Below are 23,441 nucleotides of genomic sequence, written 5' to 3' on the forward strand. Positions count from 1 at the left end.
CCTGAGAGGCCAGACACCCCAATTGTCTGAGGCCAGGCTGTGCTTCCCAGGAGGTTGGGCAGAGCAGGGCCCCACGGCCTCCCCCTGCCCCGACCCCCAGACCCATCCGTGTGGCGCTCAGCTGTGGGAGAGCTTCTGAGCCAGGCTCCTGCCCAGGTCCGGCCACTGCCCCAGCGTGGCTTCGTTTCTCGGGGCTCCTTGAAGCTGCTGGGTGCCAGCTGTGCCCTGTGCAGAGGCCTCCTCGAAGAGCCGGGGCCATGTGCCGCCCTTCCCTCACTGCTTTTGCCGGGTCGTGGGGGAATTGGGGGCGGGGGAGAAGGCGAGCGGGGTCCTTGGTCACCCCTGAGGAGCGTCCTTTCTGAGTTTCCTCCTTGCTTGGGCCTATGCCTCGCGCGTTGGTTAGAAACCAGTTGTTGCTGGCGGGGTGGCGTGTGGTGCTCGGGGGTCATCACCTAAGATGCACAGATCACCGTTGTCAGCAGATCACAACTTTAGTTTTTAAAAAGGCAGTTTAGGGTACTTTTTAAGGAAATAACTGTTTACAGAAAACACTTTGTAAGAAAATGGAAAGCGTGACACGCTTGTGGGGCCTGAGGTGGAGAGCAGCCCAGGGTTGTAGTTGTGGGAGTGGAGAGGTCGCCCCAGCCCGGGGACGCGGAGAGCAGGGAGAGCCCCTCAGACACCCGGGCCCCGTGGCGACCCAGCTTCCCTCCCCGTGGTCCGCACCCGTGACCTAGGCCCCCCCATCCCCGGGCTCCCCAGAGCACACAGGGCAGCAGGGGAGGGGTCTGAGACTCGACGGAGCCCCAGTTCCTGTGAGTAGGAGGGTGAGTGTGGAGCAAAGCGAGCTTTTGGCTCCTGGTCCGTGGAGTGGGGGGTGTCTCTTCTCTCCGCCCCCCCTGCCCCTGTGAAAGACACGGCGCAGTGTTTCTGCCTGAGGCCGGCAGGGTGTTAGGTGAGGGGCCAGAGGAGCACAGTATGCTTGTCGTGAGGAGGCTGAGGGGCGCCGGGCCGGCGCCGTATCTCGTTAGTGCTCTGTGTTGATGCCTTTAGATGCCTCCAGCTCAGTCCACGCCGTGGTACTGCAAGGCTGGTTCGCTCCTCGAAGCGCCATGGCATGAGATGGAGGCTCCTAGAAGCAAGAAGAAAGGTACAGTACCGCCCAGCCAGCCTTGACCTCTCCGCGGGTCTCCAAGCTGTGTTTGCATTTACATCTGAACTCTTTGGAGGCGGGGTGGGGAGGAGGACCTGGACCACAGACACTAGGAGTTGCTAGACCGAGGCCCGTCCTGAGTGAGCCGGGACTCGGGGTCGTCCGTCCCGCCGCCTGGCGCGCAGGGCACGGTCTGGGGAGGCACCTGGAGCGGTGGACGGTCGGTGGGGGCCAGGCTTGGCTTCAGTGGCTGGTGACGAGGTGTCGGAATCGTGTCCCCAGCACAGCTACTGCCGGAAGAGGTGATGACGGGCAGCGTGCGTGCTGCCAGCTGTCCCTCCCCTCCCCCGCAGGCTGTGAGGCCCCGGAGTCAGAGGGCTCCGTGGCATGAAGTCTCCCCTCTCTCCTCCACGCCTCACAGAGAAGCAGGGTCCCGAGCGGAAGAGGATCAAGAAGGAGCCTGTCGCCCGCAAGGCCGGGCTGCTGTTCGGCATGGGGCTGTCCGGGATCCGCGCCGGCTACCCGCTCTCGGAGCGCCAGCAGGTGGCTCTCCTCATGCAGATGACGGCCGAGGAGTCTGCCAACAGCCCAGGTGAGCCCTGGGGGCAGGTGGTCCTGGGGCCTGGGAGGCCCTCCTTTGGGACGGTGGCCCAGCCCCGCAGGTCCCTCCCGGTAACCTCCGCCCATCCTCTCCTCGGCCTGCAGTGGACACGACACCAAAGCACCCCTCCCAGTCGACAGTGTGTCAGAAGGGGACGCCCAATTCTGCCTCAAAAACCAAAGATAAAGTGAACAAGAGAAATGAGCGTGGAGAGACCCGCCTACACCGGGCGGCCATCCGGGGGGACGCCCGGCGTATCAAGGAGCTCATCAGCGAGGGGGCGGACGTCAACGTCAAGGACTTCGCAGGTGAGAGCTCGGAGGGAGGGCCGTGGGGCAGACCCCCTTTTACGGAGGATGATTTGCTCTTTTTGTGTGTCCAGAGCTGTGCACTGAGAGAGGAGTGTTTGTGAGACCAGGAGGCCTTCCTGTGTGGAATCCTAGGTTTTCCCACGGCCCTGGGTGTTGGACCCAAACCTAGTTTAGCACCTTTTTTTTTTTTTTAAAAGGGGAAAAAAAAAAGCGATTTTCCTAAGTTGCATTTTTCCAAAGCCCTGGGATCTGTCCACGGGGCAGCTCTGTGTGCGTGCCGACGTGAGCAGCTGCTCCCCGAGAGGCCTCAGCGCATGCTCACGGAGGCCCTTCCAGACCTGCGGCCGTGGCCACGCCCTGCCTGCTTCCCTGTCTGCAGACAGGGCACATCCTCCCTGTGTGTTGACAGGTGACTTGGGCTGAGGCTGCCCCTTGTGACCCTGTGTTCATTGATCCTGTACCCTTGTCAGCTCGGTGGGCCACGTCACCCTCTCAGATTCTTAGTCTGTAAGGTTAACCGCTAGAGGTCACGAGCAACCCAGAGGCGCCCAAGTAAAGACCACTCGGCATTTCTAGGCTGGGTGCCCACCAGGCCTCTGTCCTGTCCTTAGCGCTTCCTGAGTGCCACCCAGAAGCGGGAGTGACCTTCCTGAGGGTTAAATCACGTACGTGCTGAGTGTCTGTTTCCAGGCTGGACTGCGCTGCACGAGGCCTGTAACCGGGGCTACTACGATGTCGCGAAGCAGCTGCTGGCCGCTGGCGCAGAGGTGAACACCAAGGGCCTGGATGATGACACCCCCTTGCACGACGCTGCCAACAATGGGCACTACAAGGTGGGCGCCTCCCCCGCAGACCCCACGGCAGGCCTGCCATTAGACTGTGCACTGGTCCGCAGCCACCTGTTTCTCTGTCCTTCCTGTGTGCGGGGTGACCAGGAAGTGAATCTTTGACAGACCCCGCCTCCCCCCCCAGCCCAGCTTTCTCACCCTGGGTCAGCACCTGGGTGGCCTCTCGCGCCGTCTGTGGCTTGTGTGTCAGGGCCCTGCTCTGGCCACTCAGGTGTGGTCAGCCATTAGGAGGTGAGTGGTCATACCCAGAGGCAGGGGGCCTCTGCCTGTCCTCGGCCCTGTGCTGCTGCCAGACCCGGCAGCCTGGACGGGGGTAGACAACATGGGGTGAGCAGCCCAGGAGCCGCGAGCACCTGGGGCACGGCCCCTCAGGTCCAACACAGGAGCCGCACGTGTCGGTGAGGGTCTGGCTGCGGCCACCACCACACTGTCCAAGAGGCCCCTGGCCAGAGCTGGGGTGGTGCGTGATGAGGACACATGGCAGCTGTTTGAGTGCATCTGGTCTGTCGTGGCGGCCCCGCTGGTCACTGTAGGCAGGTGTCAGGGAACCGGCAGTGTGGCCAGTGTGAAAATGACGCGTTGGCGCAGGGAGAGATTGGGAGGTGCTCTGAGCTCAGGATGCCGAGACACCTGGGACACCCGGGTGCTGATTACAGAGCTGACGTCAGGAATTAACGTTTTAGGGAAGACGATGGCATTATGGGGTTTTCGTTGTTACTGCTTCTTAAGAGCCGTTTTAGAGAAGAAGTATGCTGAAAAACTTTATGAAATATCTGGGATTTGCTAAAAAAAACCAGGGCAGGCAGGGACTTGCCTGGTGGTCAGTGCTTAAGAATCCGCCTTCCAACGCAGGGGATGCAGGTTTGATCCCTGGTCAAGGAACTAAGATCCCACATGCCACGGGGCAACTAAGCCCGCGCGCCGCAACTAGAGAGAAGCCCACGCACCACAACGAAGAGCCCACACACCGCAACGAAAGGTCCCGCCTGCCACAGCTAAGACACGACACAGCCAAAAATTAAAAAACAAAAAGATACCCGGGGCAGTGGGCAGGTATGGGGTATGGGTGAAATGAGGCTGGCTGGCTGGTAGGTGATGGAGCTGGGAGGGAGAGGGCCGCCGCCTGAATCTCTGCTTGTGTAATTGTCTTTAAACTTGTTATTAGGGAGCAGTGAGGGGGAGAAGGCTGAGGGCCAGGAGATGGGAGATGACCCAGGACTGTCCGGGTGGGCTGGTGGCCTTCGGGGCTGCATACGGCAGAGACCCTTTCTCGGCCGGAGGGAGGACGGCATTGAGGGGACTTAACCTGCGTTGCTGGTCTCAGAGGGAGGGGCCGTAGCCAGGGAACGTGGTGGCCTGAAGCAGTTGGGGTGTTCGTCGGCTGGCAGACAGCAAGGACACGGGACCAGGCCCTGACTCTGGCCCCAGGATTGTCCAGCACCGTGGTGATTTGCCAGAGGGCAGGGGTGCGCCTGCCCAGGAAGCAGTGTCCTGCTCCTGCCATGCAGACCCAGGTACACCTGCGTGCAGCCCGGGCTGAAGTGGAGGCCGCCGTCCCGTTTGCCAGGCACCTGGGGGAGGCTGTCGGTTCCGCCCCGGCCACCCGAGTGAAGCGAGGATCGAGATGGAGTGAGTCACACAGAATTCTTTGGTTTCCTGGTGCATCTGAACGTTGTCTGCACTGGACAGCTGCCGTTAGGTGTGCAATAGCAGTATCTATAAACAAGTTGCACTCCTTCGTTAAGAAATACATTATTGGGCTTCCCTGGTGGTGCAGTGGTTGAGAGTCCGCCTGCCGATGCAGGAGATGCGGGTTCGTGCCCCGGTCCGGGAAGATCCCACATGCCGCGGAGCGGCTGGGCCCGTGAGCCATGGCCGCTGAGCCTGCGCCTCCGGAGCCTGTGCTCCGCAACGGGAGAGGCCACAACAGTGAGAGGCCCACGTACCGCAAAAAAAAAAAAAAAAAAAAAATACATTATTGCGGGACTTCCCTGGCGGTCCAGTGGTTAAGACTGCACGCTTCCGCTGCAGGGGACACGGGTTCAATCCCTGGTTAGAGAACTAAGATCCTGCATGCTGTGCCATGCGGCCTTAAAAAAAAAAAAGAAATACATTATTGCTAAAAATGTAACTGTCACCTGAAGCTCCAGGAGTCGTGATCTTTTTGCTGGTGGAGGGTCTGAAATACCGCGAGAACTACCAAAATGTGACACACAGACACCAAGTGAGCAAATGCTGTCGGGGAAATGGCGCCAGTAGACTTGCTGGGTGCAGGGTCGCCACAGACCCTCCGTCTGTAGACAACACGGCATCTGAAGCGCAGTAAAGTGAGGTCTGCTGTCCTTGCGTTCAGTGGGTCCTGGGCACGGATTAGCGACAGGTGATCTTACTATCCTGCAATAAACAAACATGCAATAAACCTGCTTGCACAAGCTTGGTCTTTGTTTTCTGTACTGTGTAACACGCCCCCGCCCCCACCCCCCCATAAAAGCCTTCCCCCCAAGTTGCAGGAACCCGGCGGCTCGAGAGGAGCAGCCTGCTTTGAGTGGTGGGTCTTTGGTGGGAGAGGCCTCGCGGGCAGCGTGAACAGCCTCCACCCCTTGGCCTGGTCGTGCTCAGGCCCTGTGAAGGGGCCGCGGTTGCGCATCGGCGTGGCGGCCGCTCTGTGTTTCTCAGGGTCCCTGACGGGCCTCTCACTGCTCCGCAGGTGGTGAAGCTGCTGCTCCGGTATGGAGGGAACCCTCAGCAGAGCAACAGGAAGGGCGAGACGCCGCTCAAGGTGGCCAGCTCCCCAACCATGGTGAACCTGCTGCTGGGCAAGGGCACCTACACGTCCAGCGAGGAGAGCTCGGCCGGTCAGTGCTGCGGGGGCGCGGGCTGGGCAGGTGGCGTCACCGCGGTCAGCAGGGCTCTCCCGGCAGCCTCCTTGGATGCCTGCTGCTGACGGGAGCTTCTGGCCCGTGAGGAGTCCCCCCCCCTGAGCCGCGATGGGGGGCTTCCGTGCAGGGTCTCCAGCCCCGTGTCTGTGCAGACCTCTCTGTAGCCCCTCTGCCCGGGGCCAGCCTCAACCTGAACTAAGCCAGGTGACGCGCTTGTTGGACGGGCGCCTTCCCCTCCCCTCCCCAGGTGCCCGCAGCCCCTGCCTGAAGCACCTCTGACCTCCTCCCCCCTGTCCCCGCAGAGAGCTCCGAGGAGGAGGACGACGCCCCATCGTTCGCACCTTCCAGCTCAGTCGACGGCAATAACACGGACTCCGAGTTTGAGAAGGGTCTGAAGCACAAGACTAAGAATCCGGAGCCCCAGAAAACTGTGACCCCCGTCAAGGATGAGTATGAGTTTGACGAGGACGACGAGCAGGACAGAATCCCTCCCGTGGACGACAAACACTTGCTGAAAAAGGATTACAGGAAGGAAACTAAGTCAAATAGTTTTATTTCTATACCCAAAATGGAAGTGAAAAGTTACACTAAAAACAGCACGATTGCACCAAAGAAGGCGTCTCACCGCATCTTGTCGGACACGTCAGACGAGGAGGACGTCGGTGTCGCCGTGGGGACCGGGGAGAAGCTGAGACTCTCGGCTCACACGATGCTGCCTGGTAACAAGACACGGGAGCCTTCCAACTGCAAGCAGCAGAAGGAGAAAAATAAAGTGAAAAAGAAGCGAAAGAAAGAAATCAAGGGCAAAGAAGTGCGGTTTGGGAAGAGGAGCGACAAGTTCTGCTCCTCCGAGTCCGAGAGCGAGTCTTCGGAGAGCGGCGAGGACGGTGGGGGCTCGGCGGGGAGCCCCGGCTGCCTCAAGGAGTCCCCGCTGGTGCTGAAGGACCCTGCCCTGTTCAGCTCCCTGTCCGCCTCCTCCACCTCGTCCCACGGCAGCTCCGCCCCCCAGAAGCATAACCCCAGCCACGCGGACCCGCACGCCAAGCACTGGCGGACAGACAACTGGAAAACCATCTCCTCTCCAGCCTGGTCCGAGGTCAGCTCCTTATCAGACTCCACGAGGACGAGACTGAGCAGCGAGTCTGATGGCTCCTCCGAGGGCTCCAGCGTGGAGTCACTGAAGCCGGTCAGGAAGAGGCAGGAGCACAGGAAGAGGGCCGGCCTGCAGGGCGCACTGCCCGACAGGAAGAACTCCTTCCATCCTGGCGGGGACGGCGCCATCCCCAAGCTGGACAAGGAGGGCAAAGTCGTCAAGAAACACAAGACGAAACATAAACACAAAAGCAAGGAGAAGGGGCTGTGCTCCGTCAGCCAGGAGCTGAAGCTGAAGAGCTTCACCTACGAGTACGAGGACTCCAAGCAGAGGGCAGACAAGGCGATCCTCCTGGACGACGTGCCGGCTGAGGGCAAGCTGAAAGGCCTGAAGCACGAGAGAGACCCCTGTAAGAAGGAGGAGAAGCTCAGCAAAATGAAGGTGGAGGAGAAGGAGTGGCTCTTCAAGGACGAGATGATCAAGGTCTCCAGAGAGGAGAAGTCGCTCAAGAGAATCAGGGAGCTGAACAAGGATGGGGGCAGGGCCTTCCGGGAGGAGAAGGACCGGTGCAGCAAAGCCGACAAGGAGAAGCTGCTGAAGGAAAAATCTCCAAAAGAGGAAAAGCTGAGGCTCTACAAGGAGGAAAGAAAGAAGAAGTCCAAAGACAGGCCCTCCAAGTTAGAGAAAAAGAATGACTTTAAAGAGGATAAAATTTCAAAAGAGAGGGAGAAGACCTTCAAAGAGGATAAAGAAAAACTCAAAAAAGTGTATAGGGAGGAGTCTGCTTTTGATGAATATTGTAACAAAAGTCAGTTTCTGGAGAACGAAGACACCAAGTTTAGTCTTTCTGATGACCAGGATCGGTGGTTCTCTGACTTGTCAGATTCATCCTTCGATTTCAAAGGGGAAGACAGCTGGGACTCTGCAGTGACAGACTACAGGGACATGAAGAGCGAGTCTGTGGCCAGGCTGATCCTGGAGACGGTGAAAGAGGACAGTAGGGAGAAGAGGCGGGAGAACAAGGCCCGGGAGAAGCGCACGGACAGGGACATCTTCTCTCGGAAGAAGGACAGGGACTGCCTGGAACGGGGCTCGGAGCGGAGGAGAGAGCACGCTGCCGACAGGCACAGGGCCGTGCCCGGCTACCTCTGCGAGAAGGACAGGAGGAGGCGGGAGTGTGCGGAAGGCGGCCGGGACAGGAAGGAGCCCCCCGAGGCCGCCAAGGAGCGGAGAGATGGCCGTGCAAAGCCCGAGGAGGCGCACAGGGAGGACCTGAAGGAGTGCGGCTGCGAGGGAGTCTTCAAGGACAGGCCCGACTGCGACTTCGGGAAGAGCCTGGAGCCCTGGGAGAGGCACCACCCGGCGAGAGAGAAGGAGAGGAAGGAGAGGCTAAAGCTGGAGAAGCACAAAGAGAAGTCCAGTGACAAGGACAGGAACGAAAGACTGATGCTTGAGAAGTGTCAGAAGGACAAAGAGCTTGATAAGTGCTTCAAAGAGAAAAAGGACGCCAAGGAAAAGCATAGCAAAGACAAAGACAGAAAAGCATCTCTCGACCAAGGTAAAGACAAACGGGAGAAGGCTTTCCCCGGCATTCTCTCCGAGGACTTCTCTGAAAAAAAAGATGAAAAGAAGGGTAAAGAGAAAAGCTGGTACATTGCAGACATATTCACTGATGAAAGCGAAGATGAAAAAGATGATTATGCGGCGAGCGGATTCAAAGTTGGGGAGGCCGGCGAGGGGCGGGGGGACGGCCCCCCCGAGAGGGAGGACGGGCGGGAGCCGCACCCCCCCGACAGGCACCGGAAGCACTCGGCCGACAGGCAGCATGCGGAGAAGCAGAAAGACAAAGAAATCAGAGAGAAGAAGAAGGAGAAGGGCGCCACAGACGGGGGGAAGGACAAGAAAGAAAAAACCTTGGAAAAGCACAAAGAGTTCAAGAAGGACAGAGAGTCCACGGAAAAATACAAGGACAGGAAGGACCGAGCGTCGGTGGACTCCACTCAGGACAAGAGGAACAAGCAGAGGCTCCCTGAGAAGGGGGAGAAGAGGCCCCCTGCGGAGGACAAGGCCAAGAGCAGGCACCGGGAGAGGCCGGACCGGGAGCAGGGCCGCGAGAGAAAGGCGAGCAAGGGCACCGACGCGGAGAAGAGCCTGCTGGAGCGGCTGGAGGAGGCGGCGCTGCAGGACTTGCGCGAGGACTCCAACGACAAGGCCAGCGACGCGTCGTCGGACGGCTTCCCCGACCGCGGCCACGACCCGGGCCTCGGCGCCCTCCTGGAGGCGCCCTTCCCGGAGCCCCCGGAGGAGCGGGCGCGGGAGAGGGAGCGGCACCGGCACGCCTCGTCCTCCTCCAAGAAGAGCCATGACCGAGAGCGGGTCAGGAAGGACAAGCCCGAGAAGAAGGAGAAGAGCGACGACTGCAAGGACACGGGCGGCCGGAAGGACAGCGGCCAGTACGAGAAGGAGGTCCTGGAGGCCGACGCTTACGGCCTCTCCTATGGCATCAAGGCCGATGCAGAGGACGAGTTAGAGAAAACCATCGAGTTGTTTTCTACCGAAAAGAAGGAGAAAAATGATCCTGAAAGAGAACCTCCCAAGAAGGTAGAGAAGGAACTGAGGCCTTACGGCTCTAGCACCGTGAGCCTCCTGAAGGAGAAGAGGCGGCGGGAGAAGCACCGGGAGCGGTGGCGGGACGAGAAGGAGCGGCACCGGGACCGGCACGGGGACGGGCCCCCGCGGCACCACCGGGAGGAGCTTAAGCCCGCGGCCAGGGACAAGGACAACCCTCCCGGCTCCTTCCGAGACAAGCCCAAGGACGAGGGCGGGAAGCTTGGCGAGGCCAAGCTGAAGGAGAAGGTCAAGGAGAATCTGGAGAAGGACAAGGGCGACCCCGTAAAGCTGAGCAACGGGAACGACAAGCTCCTCCCGGTTAGAGACCCCGGTAAGAAAGACATCCGGCCGCGGGAGAAGCTCCTGGGCGACGGGGACCTGATGATGACGAGCTTCGAGCGGATGCTCTCCCAGAAGGACCTGGAGATCGAGGAGCGCCACAAACGGCACAAGGAGAGGATGAAGCAGATGGAGAAGCTGCGCCACCGGTCTGGTGACCCCAAGCTCAAGGACAAGGCCAGGCCCGCCGAGGACGGGCGGAAGAAGGGCCTGGACGGCCCGCCGAAGAAGCCGCTGGGGCTGGACCCTGCCCCGAAGGACAGGAAGCTCAAGGAGCCAGCCCCTGCCGCCGAGAACAAGCCGCACCCGGGACCCGCGGTGGACCCCCGAGACTGGCTGGCAGGCCCCCACATGAAAGAGGTCTTGCCCGCTTCCCCCAGGCCGGACCACGGCCGGCCCACCGGGGTCCCCACCCCCGCCTCGGTGGTGTCCTGCCCCAGCTACGAGGAGGCCATGCACACACCCCGGACCCCGTCCTGCAGCGCCGACGACTACCCCGACCTCATGTTCGACTGCACAGACCCCCAGCCCGTGTCCAGCACGTCCGCCAGCGCCTGCTCGCCCTCCTTCTTTGACAGGTTCTCCGTGGCCGCCAGCGGGACTTCAGAAACACCGGGCCAGACGCCTACGAGGCCGCTGTGCGCGAACCTTTACCGCTCGGTGTCTGTGGACATCAGGAGGACCCCTGAGGAAGAGTTCGGACTCGGGGACAAGCTGTTCAGACAGCAGAGCGTCCCTGCGGCGCCCAGCTACAGCTCGCCGGGGCAGCACCCGGAGGACAAGGCCCCGGGGCCCCCAGCACCCACTGAGAAGTTCGCCTGCCTGTCTCCGGGTTATTACTCCCCGGACTATGGCATCCCCTCCCCCAAAGCAGACGCCTTGCACTGCCCGCCTGCGGCCGCAGCCAACATCACCCCCTCCCCAGAGGGCGCCTTCTCCGGCTTACCGACAAAGTCCCCCCCTTCACACAGAGACGAGCTCTTGGCCCCGTCCATGGAGGGGGCCCTTCCCCCTGACCTTGGCATTCCCCTGGATGCCACGGAGGACCAGCAGGCCACCGCGGCCATCATCCCCCCGGAGCCCAGCTTCCTGGAGCCCCTGGACGAGGGCCCTTTCAGCACCGTCATCACAGAGGAGCCGGTCGAGTGGGCACACCCCGCCACCGTGGAGCAGGGCCTCCCCTCTGGCCTCATCGGGGGCACCCCCGAAAACGCGGCCAGCTGGCCCGTGGGGTCGGACCTCCTGCTGAAGTCCCCACAGAGATTCCCGGAGTCCCCGAAACATTTCTGCCCTGCCGAGTCTCTCCACTCGGAGCCCCCTTACCCGGTGTCGCCCGTCTCATACCCTCTGTCGGTCCCCGAGCCGGGACTGGAAGTCAAGGACGAGGCCGGGGAAGCAGTCCCGGCCGCGGTCTCTGCTTCAGAAGAGCCAGCCGCGTTCGCCCCTCCCTCCAGGCTGGAGTCCTTCTTCAGTAACTGCAAGTCCCTTCCGGAAGCGCCCCCCGACGCACCCCCCGAGTCTGCGTGTGTGACGGCCGTGGCTCAGGTGGAGGCCCTGGGTCCCCTGGAGAATAACTTCCTGGAAAGTGGTCACAACCTGTCTGCCCTCGGCCAGGTGGAGCCGGTGCCCTGGCCAGGTGCCTTCCCCGCCACCGAGGATGACCTCGACCTGGGGCCTTTCTCGCTGCCGGAGCTTCCTCTCCAGACGAAGGATGTTTCCGATGTCGAAGCAGAGCCTGTGGAAGAGAGTCCTCTCGTTCCTCTGGACAACACGCCCGCGCTCCCGAGCGGCGGGGACGTCCCTGTGGGAGCTGCTGACGAACAGCGGGTGCTGCCTCCTGACCAGGTGGCCGCCCGGCTCACAGCCGAGCCTGCGCCCGAGCCCCCAGAGGAGCCGAAGCCAGTCGCGCTGCCCGAGGCCACAGTGGAGGCCGGGGCCGGGCCGGAGGGGAGGGCCCCCGAGGACTCCGACCCTGGCTCTGGGCCCACGCCAGCCCCCTCAGAGCAGCATCCACCGGGGAGTGGGGACGAGCAGGCCGAGGGCCCAGACCCCTTGGCCACGCCCCACAGTGCTCCCGACGCCCCCGGGGACGGCTCGGCCCAGGCCCGCGCAGCGGATGGGGCCGGCCCCCAGGACAGTGCCGGGCTCGAGGGGCCTCCGGACGGCGTCCAGGCTGAAGCCCCCGAACCGGAACCCAAACCGACAGCCGAAGCCCCAAAGGCGCCCAAGGTGGAGGAGATCCCCCAGCGCATGACCAGGACCCGGGCCCAGATGCTGGCCAACCAGCAGAAGCAGAGCTCGCCGCCCACCGAGAAGGAGGCTGCGGCCGCGCCCACCCCCAGGGCCAAGGGCCGCGGCTCTGAGGACGACGACCCCCAGGCCCAGCACCCGCGCAAGCGCCGCTTCCAGCGCTCCAGCCAGCAGCTGGCCCAGCAGATGCACACGTCCACGCGTCAGACGCGGGAGGTGATCCAGCAGACACTGGCTGCCATCGTGGACGCCATCAAGCTGGACGACATCGAGCCTTACCACAGCGACAGGTCCAACCCGTACTTCGAGTACCTGCAGATCAGGAAGAAGATTGAGGAGAAGCGCAAGATCCTCTGCTACATCAGCCCGCAGGCGCCCCAGTGCTACGCCGAGTACGTCACCTACACCGGCTCCTACCTCTTGGACGGCAAGCCCCTCAGCAAGCTGCACATCCCCGTGGTGAGTGCCTGCCCGGGGTGGGGGGGGGGGGCGCCCCCCAGGCCCAGGCCCCGCTGCGCCGTCCTCCCCATCATTCCCCGTCTGCCCCATGGCGGCTCCCACCCAGTCCGCGCGCTTGGACCTCGGCTGACCCAGGCTCCACCCACGTGGGGCGCGCCTGGCCCCCTCTCTGGTTCAGTGTCCCCTCCATCCCCTTGAACAGCCCGAGGGCTCCCCAGACTCCAACCCTGGCCCCCAGCGGCCCCACGGTGCCAACCCAAGGCCAGGGCCCAGACCTTTTCCCCTAGAGGCCTGAGGGCCCCTCTCCTGCCTCCTCAGAGCAGGTCCTTCCTTGGGTTTCTGGGCTTCCCCACCTGCCCAGTCAGGCCCACGCCCCGCCTCTCGGCCGTCTGTTCGCGTGCCCCCTCCCCTGGTGGTTCGCCCCACGTCTGTGCAGACGTGACCTGTCCGAGCCCCGCCGCGCACACCCCACCCCCTCTTCACGCCCAGACGCGGGCCGTTGGCAGGTCCTGCCACACGAAGCAAGCCACGCGGGGAGCGCGCATCCTCCACGTGCTGCTGCCCTGCCCGCCCCCCCCCCCCCCCCCCCCCGCCAGGCAGCAGGCATAGGCGTCGTGGCCAGTAAAGCTGATCTCAGCCACCTGTGCTCAGTGGTAGCCAGAGCCGCCCCGGCCCCCAGGCTTCGCGATACTGCCCAGGTGCTGCCCATCCACACCTGTGTGGCAGACTTGCCTCATTTTTTGACCAGCCCACCCCACCCCCACCCCCGTGAGGAAAAAAGCCCAGCTTTCGGCTTGTTCTGTCTCTCGGGCCTGGGAGAAGCCCCCGTAACGGTCGTCGGTGCTGCACGGGATGCGTCCTGCGCTCAGACCTCGGCCTGCGCCGCCTGTTCCCAGGCAGGAAGTGGAGCCGAGAGGGGGAGCCCGAGGCACTGGATGCAGGGGAACCTGGCCTGGGATCCCCGGTCAGTGAGACTTTGCTGCTGTTTGGCTTCAGTAACTAAAATTTAGACAAACAGCACCGTGGCCACCTAGAACATTTGGAAACTAGAGAGAAAGCCGTGCTCCTGCCTCCCCCTGGACCCCCGCCACCCGAGTTCACCCCGCAGCAACCTGTGTGTCTCTTGGAGCTCAGCCCTTTCTAGCGGTGGGCTCCGGTTCACAGCCTGTCGCCCCGCAGCCAGGCCCAGGCTGTTGGGGGTGAGGGCAGGCCGAGGCCTCATTCCCACACCCTCTGGAGCCGGGGAGGGTGAAATGGAGGTGACCTCACACCCACAACAGCCCCAAACAAGACCCCTATACAGAGACCACCGCAGGCGCCCAAGAGGCAAGGGGAGGCCGGCGCCCTGGGCCCCCGGGGCGTGATGGGCAGGACGTGCAGCCAGAGACCCGGCTGGGTGGCTTCATCTCGGGTTTTGAGCATTTTGGACCGAAAAGTTGGAAGAGAGCATGTACCTTGAGCTTGGGCCTCGAGTCCAGCCCCTCAGAGGGTCTTGTCTGTGGCGGCCACTGTACCGTGGGCATTATTCCTCCCCTCCAGCCCGAGGTCGTGGCCACATGAGCCAATGCACCCTACTTGGCCTCGGCCACCAGGGAGGGGCTCCTCGGCAGTCCCGTGCTTCCTGAACACGCTCTTGCTTCCTGGCCCCACGAGAGGCTCCAGCCCGTATCTGGTGCTGTTGTGACATGCTTCCTGTGTGTTTCGGAAGCACCGGCTTCTTCTCCTGGGAGAGGCGCCCTTCTGGGTTCAGAGGTGGCCTCTGGCATCTGGGGGTAGTGCCCCGGCGAGCCCTCTCCCTCTCCCTCACTGACGCCCTGGGAAAAGGGGCGGGCCCAGTTGTCCTGTTCGTGTGGCTTCTGGGCAGCTGTGTCCCAGTGGGTCTCAGGGTGCGTGAAGCCTGCGGTGAACAGAGGACACCCTGCCCCTCCTCCATCCCCTCTTGGCTGCGCAAGGGCCGAGGTGCAGATGCCCTCTGTTCTTAGCTTCCCTCGCCTCCCCCACCTCTGCTGCTCCCTCCCCGGCCGCCCTCCTCCCAGCCACACGCAGGGGACGGGTGCTCGCTCACCTACGCTTGGGGACAGGCATCCCCCAGCGCGTCCGCGTCTTCATGGGACCGTGGTCTCTGGGGTGACTCCTGCAAGAGGGGCGGCTGGGGTGATTCACGGCCCCCGCTGACCCCCGTCTCCCCGTGACCGCAGATCGCGCCCCCTCCCTCCCTGGCGGAGCCCCTGAAGGAGCTGTTCAAGCAGCAGGAGGCCGTGCGTGGGAAGCTGCGCCTGCAGCACAGCATCGAGCGGGTAAGCGGGCAGCCGCGGGCCCAGGGCGCCCGGCCCGGGTGGCTCTCAGCTCACCAGCCCCTCTCTTCCAGGAGAAGCTGATCGTCTCCTGCGAACAGGAGATCCTGCGGGTTCACTGCCGGGCGGCGAGGACCATCGCGAACCAGGCGGTGCCGTTCAGCGCCTGCACCATGCTGCTGGACTCGGAGGTGTACAACATGCCGCTCGAGAGCCAGGTGGGCGTCCGGGTGAGAGGGCTTGCGGGGGGCTGGAGCGGCGCTGGGGTCACGGGCCCCCGGAGACTCACGTGCGGTCTGCCCGCGCAGCGGCTGGAGCTGCTGCACCAGGGCTTCCTCACCGAAGGCCCCAGAGAGGCTGTCACGCTGGGGACCACAGGGCTGCTGCCCCCGACGGGCACGCGGGCCCAGGGCACGCCCAGCAATTGGACACACGGTGTGCCCACCAGAGTCCAGCCCGCCTCCTTCTGCCCCCAGGGCTGTGTTTGTCCCATGAGGTCACACCCTTCCCCAGCTGACCGCTGTCCCTGTGGTACCTGTGCTCCTGAGGGCCCCCCACCCGTCGGCTGACACACGGGAGATCTAAAATGTGCAGAAAGCAAGTCGATTCCCGTCCTCCCTGATGTTCTCTCCTCCCCCGCAGCCACTGTGACTCTCAGCCCAGAGCGTGTCATTCTGGGCCAGGCCTCGGTGCTGAGTTCCCTCCTGACGGAGGCCCCTAGTGACCCCAGGCCCACAGGTGGGTCACATGACCCCTGGGTGTCTGAGCAGCATTCCCAAGTTGGCTGCATGGTGACGTACGGTGGTTCAGTTAAACCTGATTTCTTTTTAGTGCGTTAAAGAGTCCTCACACGTAACCTTCAAGGATACCTCTTCAAGTTTCTACTTGAACGTACTACGCATAGCAACGAATTTTCCCTAAAGTAAAAACATTTGTCCACAAAGTATTTTAGGGATTGGGTGGAAGCTTTGCTTTTTTTGATTTTTGCATCTGAAAGAAAAAAGAATCTGCTCACCTTCAAGGGATTGCTGGGTTTCCTCTGAATGTCACGGAGACAGACAGGACTCTCAGGCTGCAGCCTCCTCCCCTCAAGCCCCTTTGTAGTGGGGGCCTGGGCTTTCCCCAGGCAGGTGGTTGCGTGTGGCTGGGCGAGAGGGAGACTTTCCTGCCCCGAGACCCGGGAGGCCCTGCAAACCCAGCCGGCAAGAGCCTGTGGGGACCTACTGCTCCCGAGGCTGCCCTGCCTGTAAACCACAGTGCACCGTGGGCGGCCTGCAGCCACCCCAGGCCTCGCAGACGTTCTGTCAAAGGAAAAGTCACTGCCGCTTTTTACCCTCGCTGGCTCGCCCTGGGGCCTCCCCAGGAGACGGAGGGGAGCCTGAAGGCGCCGCCGGGGTCCCGAGTCACCACAGGGCAGCTCCCCCCACGGACGGCGTGGAGAGCTGGTGGGGGAGGGAGCCCTTGACTGGGGGACCCGGGGCTTGGCGTGCCAGGCCCACCCCTCCCGGACGCCCACACGTGCTTCACTCTCCCGCCAGGGTGATGAGAACAAGTCAGTGCGGGACCGGTTCAACGCCCGCCAGTTCATCTCCTGGCTGCAGGACGTGGACGACAAGTATGACCGCATGAAGGTGAGCCCCGGCCCCGGCGGCGGCGGCGGGGCCAGGGCTCTTCTGGGCGGGGGCGGCAGGGCCGTGTTCGGAAGAGGCAGCTTCAGACTCGCTCTGAGCCCAGCTGGCAGTGAGGGAGCTGAGGCCTCCCCGCCCCCATGTTGCCTCTTAGAGTGTCTTCCCTCCTGTCCAGGTGTGCGGGGAGCAGCTCCTGTCACCAGCTGGCGGTCAGACCTCTGTGGGACCCCACCTTGAGCCCTCCTCAAAGGTCACAGCATCCACCCATCACCCCTGCCCCTGGCTGTGCTGACCAGTGCAGCGGGCAGAGGATGGGGGGGAGCTAGAGAGAGATTAGCAAGTAAGAAGCAAGTCCTTGTCTGCAGGTGCGAGGGTTGCACCCGGGGTCCCCCGTGAACACTGACCGGCAGTGACGTGCCCGTTACAGAATTAACACCTAGAAGCCGGCACCACCGGGAAGCCCCAGGAGGCAGGGCCTGCTGCGTGGAGCTGATGGAGGCGTGACCCAGGCTCCTACGCTGGGCTGCCAGCCTCACCCCTTGCCTCAGTGACCCTGCCTCCGGCACTGCGGCAGCGCACCCAGAGGGGCGGCCAGGAGGCCAGAGGCCAGAGCAGAGAGGAACCAGCCTACAGGGCGTTCAGGCCCAGCTGAGGCCGGGTCCAGGCCGTGTTTCTAACAAGCTGCAAAGGTGACCGTTCGGGGGTCCCACGGTCACTCCTCCCACCACCAGCCAGCCTGAAGGGAGCTGCACGGGAAACTTACAAGAGAGAAAAAATTCCTGACCGAAGTAAAGTTAGATTTGGTACATTACAAAGACAACGTTAAGTCTCATTTCCTTAATGTGCCAAGAACTTACAAACCAATAAGAAAAATAGATGGATAGAAAAAGGAATTGGTGAAGTACGGAGAGTGCAGGGGCACGAAACGGCCACCCGCGTGGCCACTGGTCTCAGAGCACAGGGTGGACGAGGTCCTATTCAGGAGACAGGCTGCCCACCCTCAGTTCCTGCAGCCCTGGGACAACTCTCCGGACATGCTGGTCATGTTTCAGGGGTTTAGCCCAACAAACAATTTCATTTTAGTAACTGAAAACTCAGGGGTACGTACAATTCTAGTCAAGAACGCTCTAAATTAGATGAAAGCAGCTGGACTCCTGAGGGTGTCTGAGCTGCCACGCCTTTTGTTCCAAGCCTCCCTGAGGATGACAAGCGGCCCAGGCATGCCGAGGAGGACACGGCTGGCCGCTGGGGCATGTGGGGCTTGTTTCCAGAACACTTTTTTTAACTGAACTATTTTAAGCAAATCAGAAATTGTGATACCTGGCCCTACATGCTTGTGTGCACGTCGAAGAAAATAAGATGATCTTCCTGCACACTGTCACGCCGTTAACTCTGTCCACATGAAGGCTGGTCTTTCGCCCGCTGTGCTCTGTGTCACCTGCCTTGTACCCCGAACGCCGCCCCCCCCCCACGTGCTGTTGGTAACCCAGGTACCGTCATTATTTCAGTTTCAACATTCTCCCTTCTCAACATGAAATACAGAGTACGCCTTTAGTAGTATAACTGTTTACCTTACTTAGTACCCGCTTAAGAGTAAACACGTGAACATTAATTTTTAAAAACTAAGTGCATTTCTAAAAGGCATAATTTCCACTTTGAGTGCAAAGGAAGCCAATGTCACCAACCATAAATAAGATAAATGGAAAATGAAAACAGAAGAGCAAAGCTATTATGAGTTCTGACTAGAGGCTGTGCTGAAACCCCCAGGGTGGGGGCACAGAGCAGGGATGATGGACAGACCCCCGTGTGGTCAGCAAGGCCACTCACCGCGCAGGACGAGACCCAGACGCAAGAGGTCGTCCTGAGGCCAGAGCGCGAAAGGGTCCCCCGCCCCGACCTCCCGGGAGGCGCTGCGGCAGGGGGAATGGGTGCGGGGGGCGGCCGGGGTCTTGCCTCCCCTCCCCTCACCTGCTGCGTTTCCCGCGTAGACGTGTCTCCTGATGCGGCAGCAGCACGAGGCCGCGGCCCTCAACGCTGTGCAGAGGATGGAGTGGCAGCTGAAGGTGCAGGAGCTGGACCCCGCCGGGCACAAGTCCCTGTGTGTGAACGAGGTGCCGTCCTTCTACGTGCCCATGGTCGACGTCAACGACGACTTCGTGCTCCTTCCGGCCTGACGCGGTGGGACAGCTGCCCGGGTCACAGGCGAGCCCCCCAGTCCGCCGCCGAGTCCGGGCGGTAGAAGGAGACCACGTCCCCGGTGGGGACATCCAGGGAGAAGCCCGCGCTGGGCCTCTGGCGCGCGGCTCTCTCACACCCGCCGCCGCGGGAGGACGCAGAGCCGGGGACACGGACACGGCAGCCTCAGGCTCTTTTCCGGCGGCTGCACAGGCATCTCAGGAGCTGCAGGATGGAGAGCGTTTTTTTAAATTCCTTGTTTCATTTCTGATCGACTAAAGAGAATAAAAGTTAAGGCGTCCACCCCTCACCAACAGCGGCCTCCGGGTCAGAGGGTGGGGAGAGCTTCGGGCCGGCAGCCGTCCTGTCGCCACGAAGCTGCCGACGGTGCCAGCCCGAGATCTGGGCTGGGACGCTGGGCCGGGTGAGGGCCTGGCTGCGCCGCCCGCCCGCCTCACAGGGACACGCAGGCAGGACTCCGGGTTGTGTTCTTAATGGAGTCAAATCCACGTGGTTTGTATATTTTTTCCTTTAATCTTGGGCATTTTGTTTCTCTTTCTGAGAACATAACTTGAAACACTACAGAGCCAATAATCATATAAAAAGTGTACCCGTAAACGCTGTACAGTTTTATACACGTTCACAATGTACTTTTGCTGCCTTCTAGATAATTTATTTTGCAACACATTACTGCACAGTTGTAAATAACTTATGTACTGTAACATCACTTCAGTTATGTGTAAAGAAATAAATAAATTAATTAAATGCTCTTTGTACACGACAGCCCCCTCAGGAGGGTGGACGTGGCTGTGAGGGGAGGGTTCCCGCCCTGGAAATCCCACTGTCTTCCACTTTTTTTTCCTACCAAATGAGTAGCTTATAATTTTGAAACAAATATACTCACCCCCGGCTTTCCTGCCCTCCACTCAACGGACGACTGGGGCTGCTGGCCGGGGTGGCACGGCTACAGAGGGACCACTGTCTCCCGACTCCCCGTGGGGCTGCCACGTGGGAGTCCCCACCCGGGATGTGTGTTCCGCCTGAAAACCGGCTCGCGGGGCAGGAGTTGGCGATCTGAGCCCAGCGTGACCTGGGGTCTGTGCTCCTCTCTGAGGGGGGTGCGCACAGGGCCAGGCCAGGGGCCCCTTCTGAGCAGAGGCATCCGTCCTGCCTGCTCCATCCACAATTCCCGTCCAACGGCTGGCTCGAGCTGGAGGGCAAGGGGTGGAGGCTGCAGGGCCAGGCAGGGGGTCAGGGGTGGCCCTAGCCCTTGCTGGAGTCCTCGGGCACCTCGCTCCCTCCCCCGTGCTTCCTGTACCTGGCACAGGCGGGAGCTGCAGACGTGACCCCACTTGGGAGTGAGAACCCAGCCCTGTGCCAGCAGCATGCCTCACAGAGCAGCCTTGACGGTGCCCCAGACCAGCTGGAGGTGGTTTCCTCTTTCTGGGCTGCCTGGCCCGACCCAAGCTCTCGGTTTCTGCCTCAGAGACGCCCCGACTCTGCACTCCCCTTTGTGCGAATCCCTGCCCCCCACCACCCCGGCCGGTCCCACCTCGAGTGACCCTGGGGTGGGGCCAGAGCCTTCACTGCCCAGCGTCTTTCTAAACAGCATGAATTAGGTCGCACCTGTTCATCTGGCACATCCTGGCGTCAGCAACTTCAGGCCACCCCGCAGAGACCCTGCACTCAGAGAGGTCCCGCCCGTTGTAGGTGCTGGTCCTGCTGCAGCAAGCGCGTCTGGAGGTGTACCCCATGCTCTGGCGCGTCTACACCACAATGACATTGTGACATCATGACGTCCCTTTCCTGGCTCTGCGTGGGACTTCCTGCCATGAGAGACAACGGCACAGATGCTCTCGTCACATGGCTGTGCAGTGGTGGGCCCCAGAGAACAAAAAGGGATTAGTATCCAGGATATAAAGAGAGAACCCGTAAAACTCAACTGCAAAAAAAAAAAAAATTTCAAAAATGGGCAAAGGACTTCAATAGTCCTTTCCCCACAGAAGATACACAAGTGGTCAATAAGCTCATGAACAAACGCTCAACATCACTGATCACTAGGAAAATGCAGATGAGAACCACAATGAGATACCCCGACACTCATTAGGATGGCTACTAACAACAACACCAACAGAAAACAACAAGCACCTGGGGAGGGTGTGGAGAATTTGGAACCCCCGTGCACTGCTGGTGGGAACGTACAATGGTACAGCCACTATGGAGAACAGTATGGAGGTTCATCAAGTATACTTACCATGGGATCTGGCAATCCCCCTTCTGGGTACATACCCAAAGGAATTGAAACCAAGGTCTCAAAGACATACTTGTACGGCCCACGTTCATCACAGCACTATTCACAACGGCTACAACATGGAACAAACCCAGCTATCCACTGACAGATGAATGGATAAAGAAAAGGTGGCGTATATACCTGATACATACTGATAGATGCTAGAGCATGGATGACCTTAAGGACGTTATGCTAAATGAAATAAGACAAATACTGTACAATTCCACTTATAGGAGGTACTGTGAGTAGTCAAAGTCAGAGAGACAGAAAATATAACGGTGGTCACCTGGGCGGGGGGTGGAATGGGTGCTGAAATTCAGGCCTCGGAGGTCAGACCTGGGGAGAAAACTTGGGGTGATTGTGTGGAGACAGCCTGGCTGGTAGGGCTGCAATCTGGTGCAACTGCAACTGAGGGTGTACACAGAGGAAGCCTGGGTTGCCTTGGAGGCCGGGCACCATTGTTTGGGGGGTGCCTGAGAGGGGAAGCGGGACCTGCAATCATAGCCTTTTCCCCTGTGTGTGTGATCGCCAACTGCACGGGCTCCAGGAGGCGTCGTGAGCCACCTCCACTCCCGTCGCATACTCCTGGGGTGTGCCTAAGCTGCCACCACTGTCGAGAAACCCAGGACTGGTCACCAGCCGCCACATCTGCACACCCCTAGCAAGGGGATTAACCACCAGCACACACTGAGCAAAGAGCTGACAGGCATCCATACTAAGAGCAGCCCTGGTACCAAATATATTAAACCCACGAGAGCTACACAGGGATGCCCCCACGTGTCAACAGCCCTCCAAAACCACAGCTGACAATTGTTTCTCCTAAACGCACAGAGTAAGAGAAATAAGAAGAGGAACCACTCCAGTTAAAAGACCAAGAGAATTCTGCTGCAAGAAACAACACAGACCGCTTCGCTCCAACAGACACTGAGTTCAAAAAGGAAAGTAAGGAATTAAGAAAGGCTATCGGGGACTTCCCTGGTGGCGCAGTGGTTAAGAATCCGCCTGCCAATGCAGGGGACACAGGTTTGAGCCCTGGTCCGGGAAGATCCCACATGCCACGGAGCACCCAAGCCCGTGTGCCACAGCTACTGAGTCTGCGCTGTAGAGCCCGCAAGCCACAACTGCTGAAGCCCATGCACCACAACTACTGAAGCCCACGTGCCTAGAGCCCATGCTCTGCAACAAGAGAAGCCACTGCAATGAGGAGCCTGCACACCGCAACGAAGAGTAGCCCTCGCTCGCCGCAACTAGAGAAAGCCCGCGCGCAGGAACAAAGACCCAATGTAGCCATAAATAAATAAATACATACTTTTTTTTTTAAAAAAGAAAGGCTATCGACAGAAATGCAGAGTACTATAAAAAAGAAACAAACTCTGAAGGGTACCAAAAAAATTAGAAAACTCATTTGCAGAGACAAAAGCTGAGCTAAAGGCAATGAACAGCAGAATTAATAATGCAGAAGAATGAATAAGTGAAGGTAGACCAATGGAAATGAGGAAATGACCCAATCAGAAAAGCAGAAAGCCAAATGAAAAAAAAAAGCAATATAAGAGGCCTATGGGAGAATATAAAGTGTGCCAATCGACACATAATAGGGATTCCAGAATGGAAAGAAAGAGAAAAGGGTACCACAAATGTATCTGAAGAAATGACGGCTGAAAACTTTCCAAATCTAAAGAAGGAAACATATCCAGGTAGAGGAAGCACAGGGGGTCCCAAACCAGGTAAAGCCACACAAACCTACAGCAAGACATACTACAATAAAAATGGCAAAAGTTGGGCTTCCCTGGTGGCGCAGTGGTTGAGAATCCGCCTGCCAATTCAGCGGACATGGGTTCGAGCCCTGGTCTGGGAGGATTCCACATGCCGTGGAGCAACTGGGCCCGTGAGCCACAACTCAGCCTGCGCGTCTGGAGCCTGTGCTCCGCAACAAGAGAGGCCGCGATAGTGAGCCCATGCACCGCGATGAAGAGTGGCCCCCGCTTACCACAACTAGAGAGAAAGCCCTCGCACAGAAACGAAGACCCAACACAGCAAAAATAAATTAATAAACTCCTACCCCCAACATCTTCAAAAAAAAAATGGCAAAAGTTAAAGATTAAAGAGAGGATTCTAAAGGCAGCAAGAGAAAAACAAAGAGTTAGTGACAAGGGAACCCCCGTTAGGCTATCAGCTGGTTTCTCCACAGAAACGCCGCGGGCCAGAAGGGAGCGGCAAGACAGGCAAAGTCCTGGAAGGGAAAAATCGGCAACCTAGGACATCCTACCCAGCAAGATTATCATTTAGAATAAAGGAGAGAGAAAGAATTTCTCAGACAAGCAAAAACTAAAAGAATACAGCAATACTAAACCTATCCTAAAGGAAACACTGAAAGGTCCTCTCTAAATAGAACAGAACTAAGAATCTACAGGAAAGAGAAAAATCACAATTGGAAAATAAATCACTTAAATAAGCCAGTACACACATTTTTTAAAAATCAAAAAATTTCTGTGAAACTGAATGATAACCAGA

At 59.9% G+C, this 23,441-nt stretch overlaps 1 protein-coding gene across 4 annotated transcripts in view; it reads left to right on the forward strand.

Moving 5' to 3' along the window:
- The window catches only part of ANKRD11 (ankyrin repeat domain containing 11), a 171,834-nt gene extending 152,435 nt beyond the window's left edge, over positions 1 to 19,399 (forward strand). For 2 of the 4 annotated variants that reach the window (XM_082862036.1, XM_082862035.1), the window contains exons 5-13: positions 1,575 to 1,745; positions 1,859 to 2,062; positions 2,756 to 2,898; positions 5,621 to 5,768; positions 6,095 to 12,543; positions 14,742 to 14,840; positions 14,912 to 15,055; positions 16,376 to 16,468; positions 18,454 to 19,399. In XM_082862036.1, coding sequence (XP_082718162.1) covers positions 1,575 to 1,745; positions 1,859 to 2,062; positions 2,756 to 2,898; positions 5,621 to 5,768; positions 6,095 to 12,543; positions 14,742 to 14,840; positions 14,912 to 15,055; positions 16,376 to 16,468; positions 18,454 to 18,639 — 7,637 coding nt within the window. In that variant the 3' untranslated portion in view covers positions 18,640 to 19,399. Of the gene's footprint in view, positions 1 to 1,053; positions 1,151 to 1,574; positions 1,746 to 1,858; positions 2,063 to 2,755; positions 2,899 to 5,620; positions 5,769 to 6,094; positions 12,544 to 14,741; positions 14,841 to 14,911; positions 15,056 to 16,375; positions 16,469 to 16,640; positions 16,806 to 18,453 lie in introns of all 4 variants that reach the window. The other 2 variants (XM_082862037.1, XM_082862038.1) reach the window with 2 other exon arrangements.
- Positions 19,400 to 23,441: the final 4,042 nt, after the last annotated feature.

The sequence above is a fragment of the Leucopleurus acutus genome (genome assembly GCF_964270905.1).
Source record: "Leucopleurus acutus genome assembly, chromosome: 20".
NCBI lineage: Eukaryota > Metazoa > Chordata > Mammalia > Artiodactyla > Delphinidae > Leucopleurus > Leucopleurus acutus.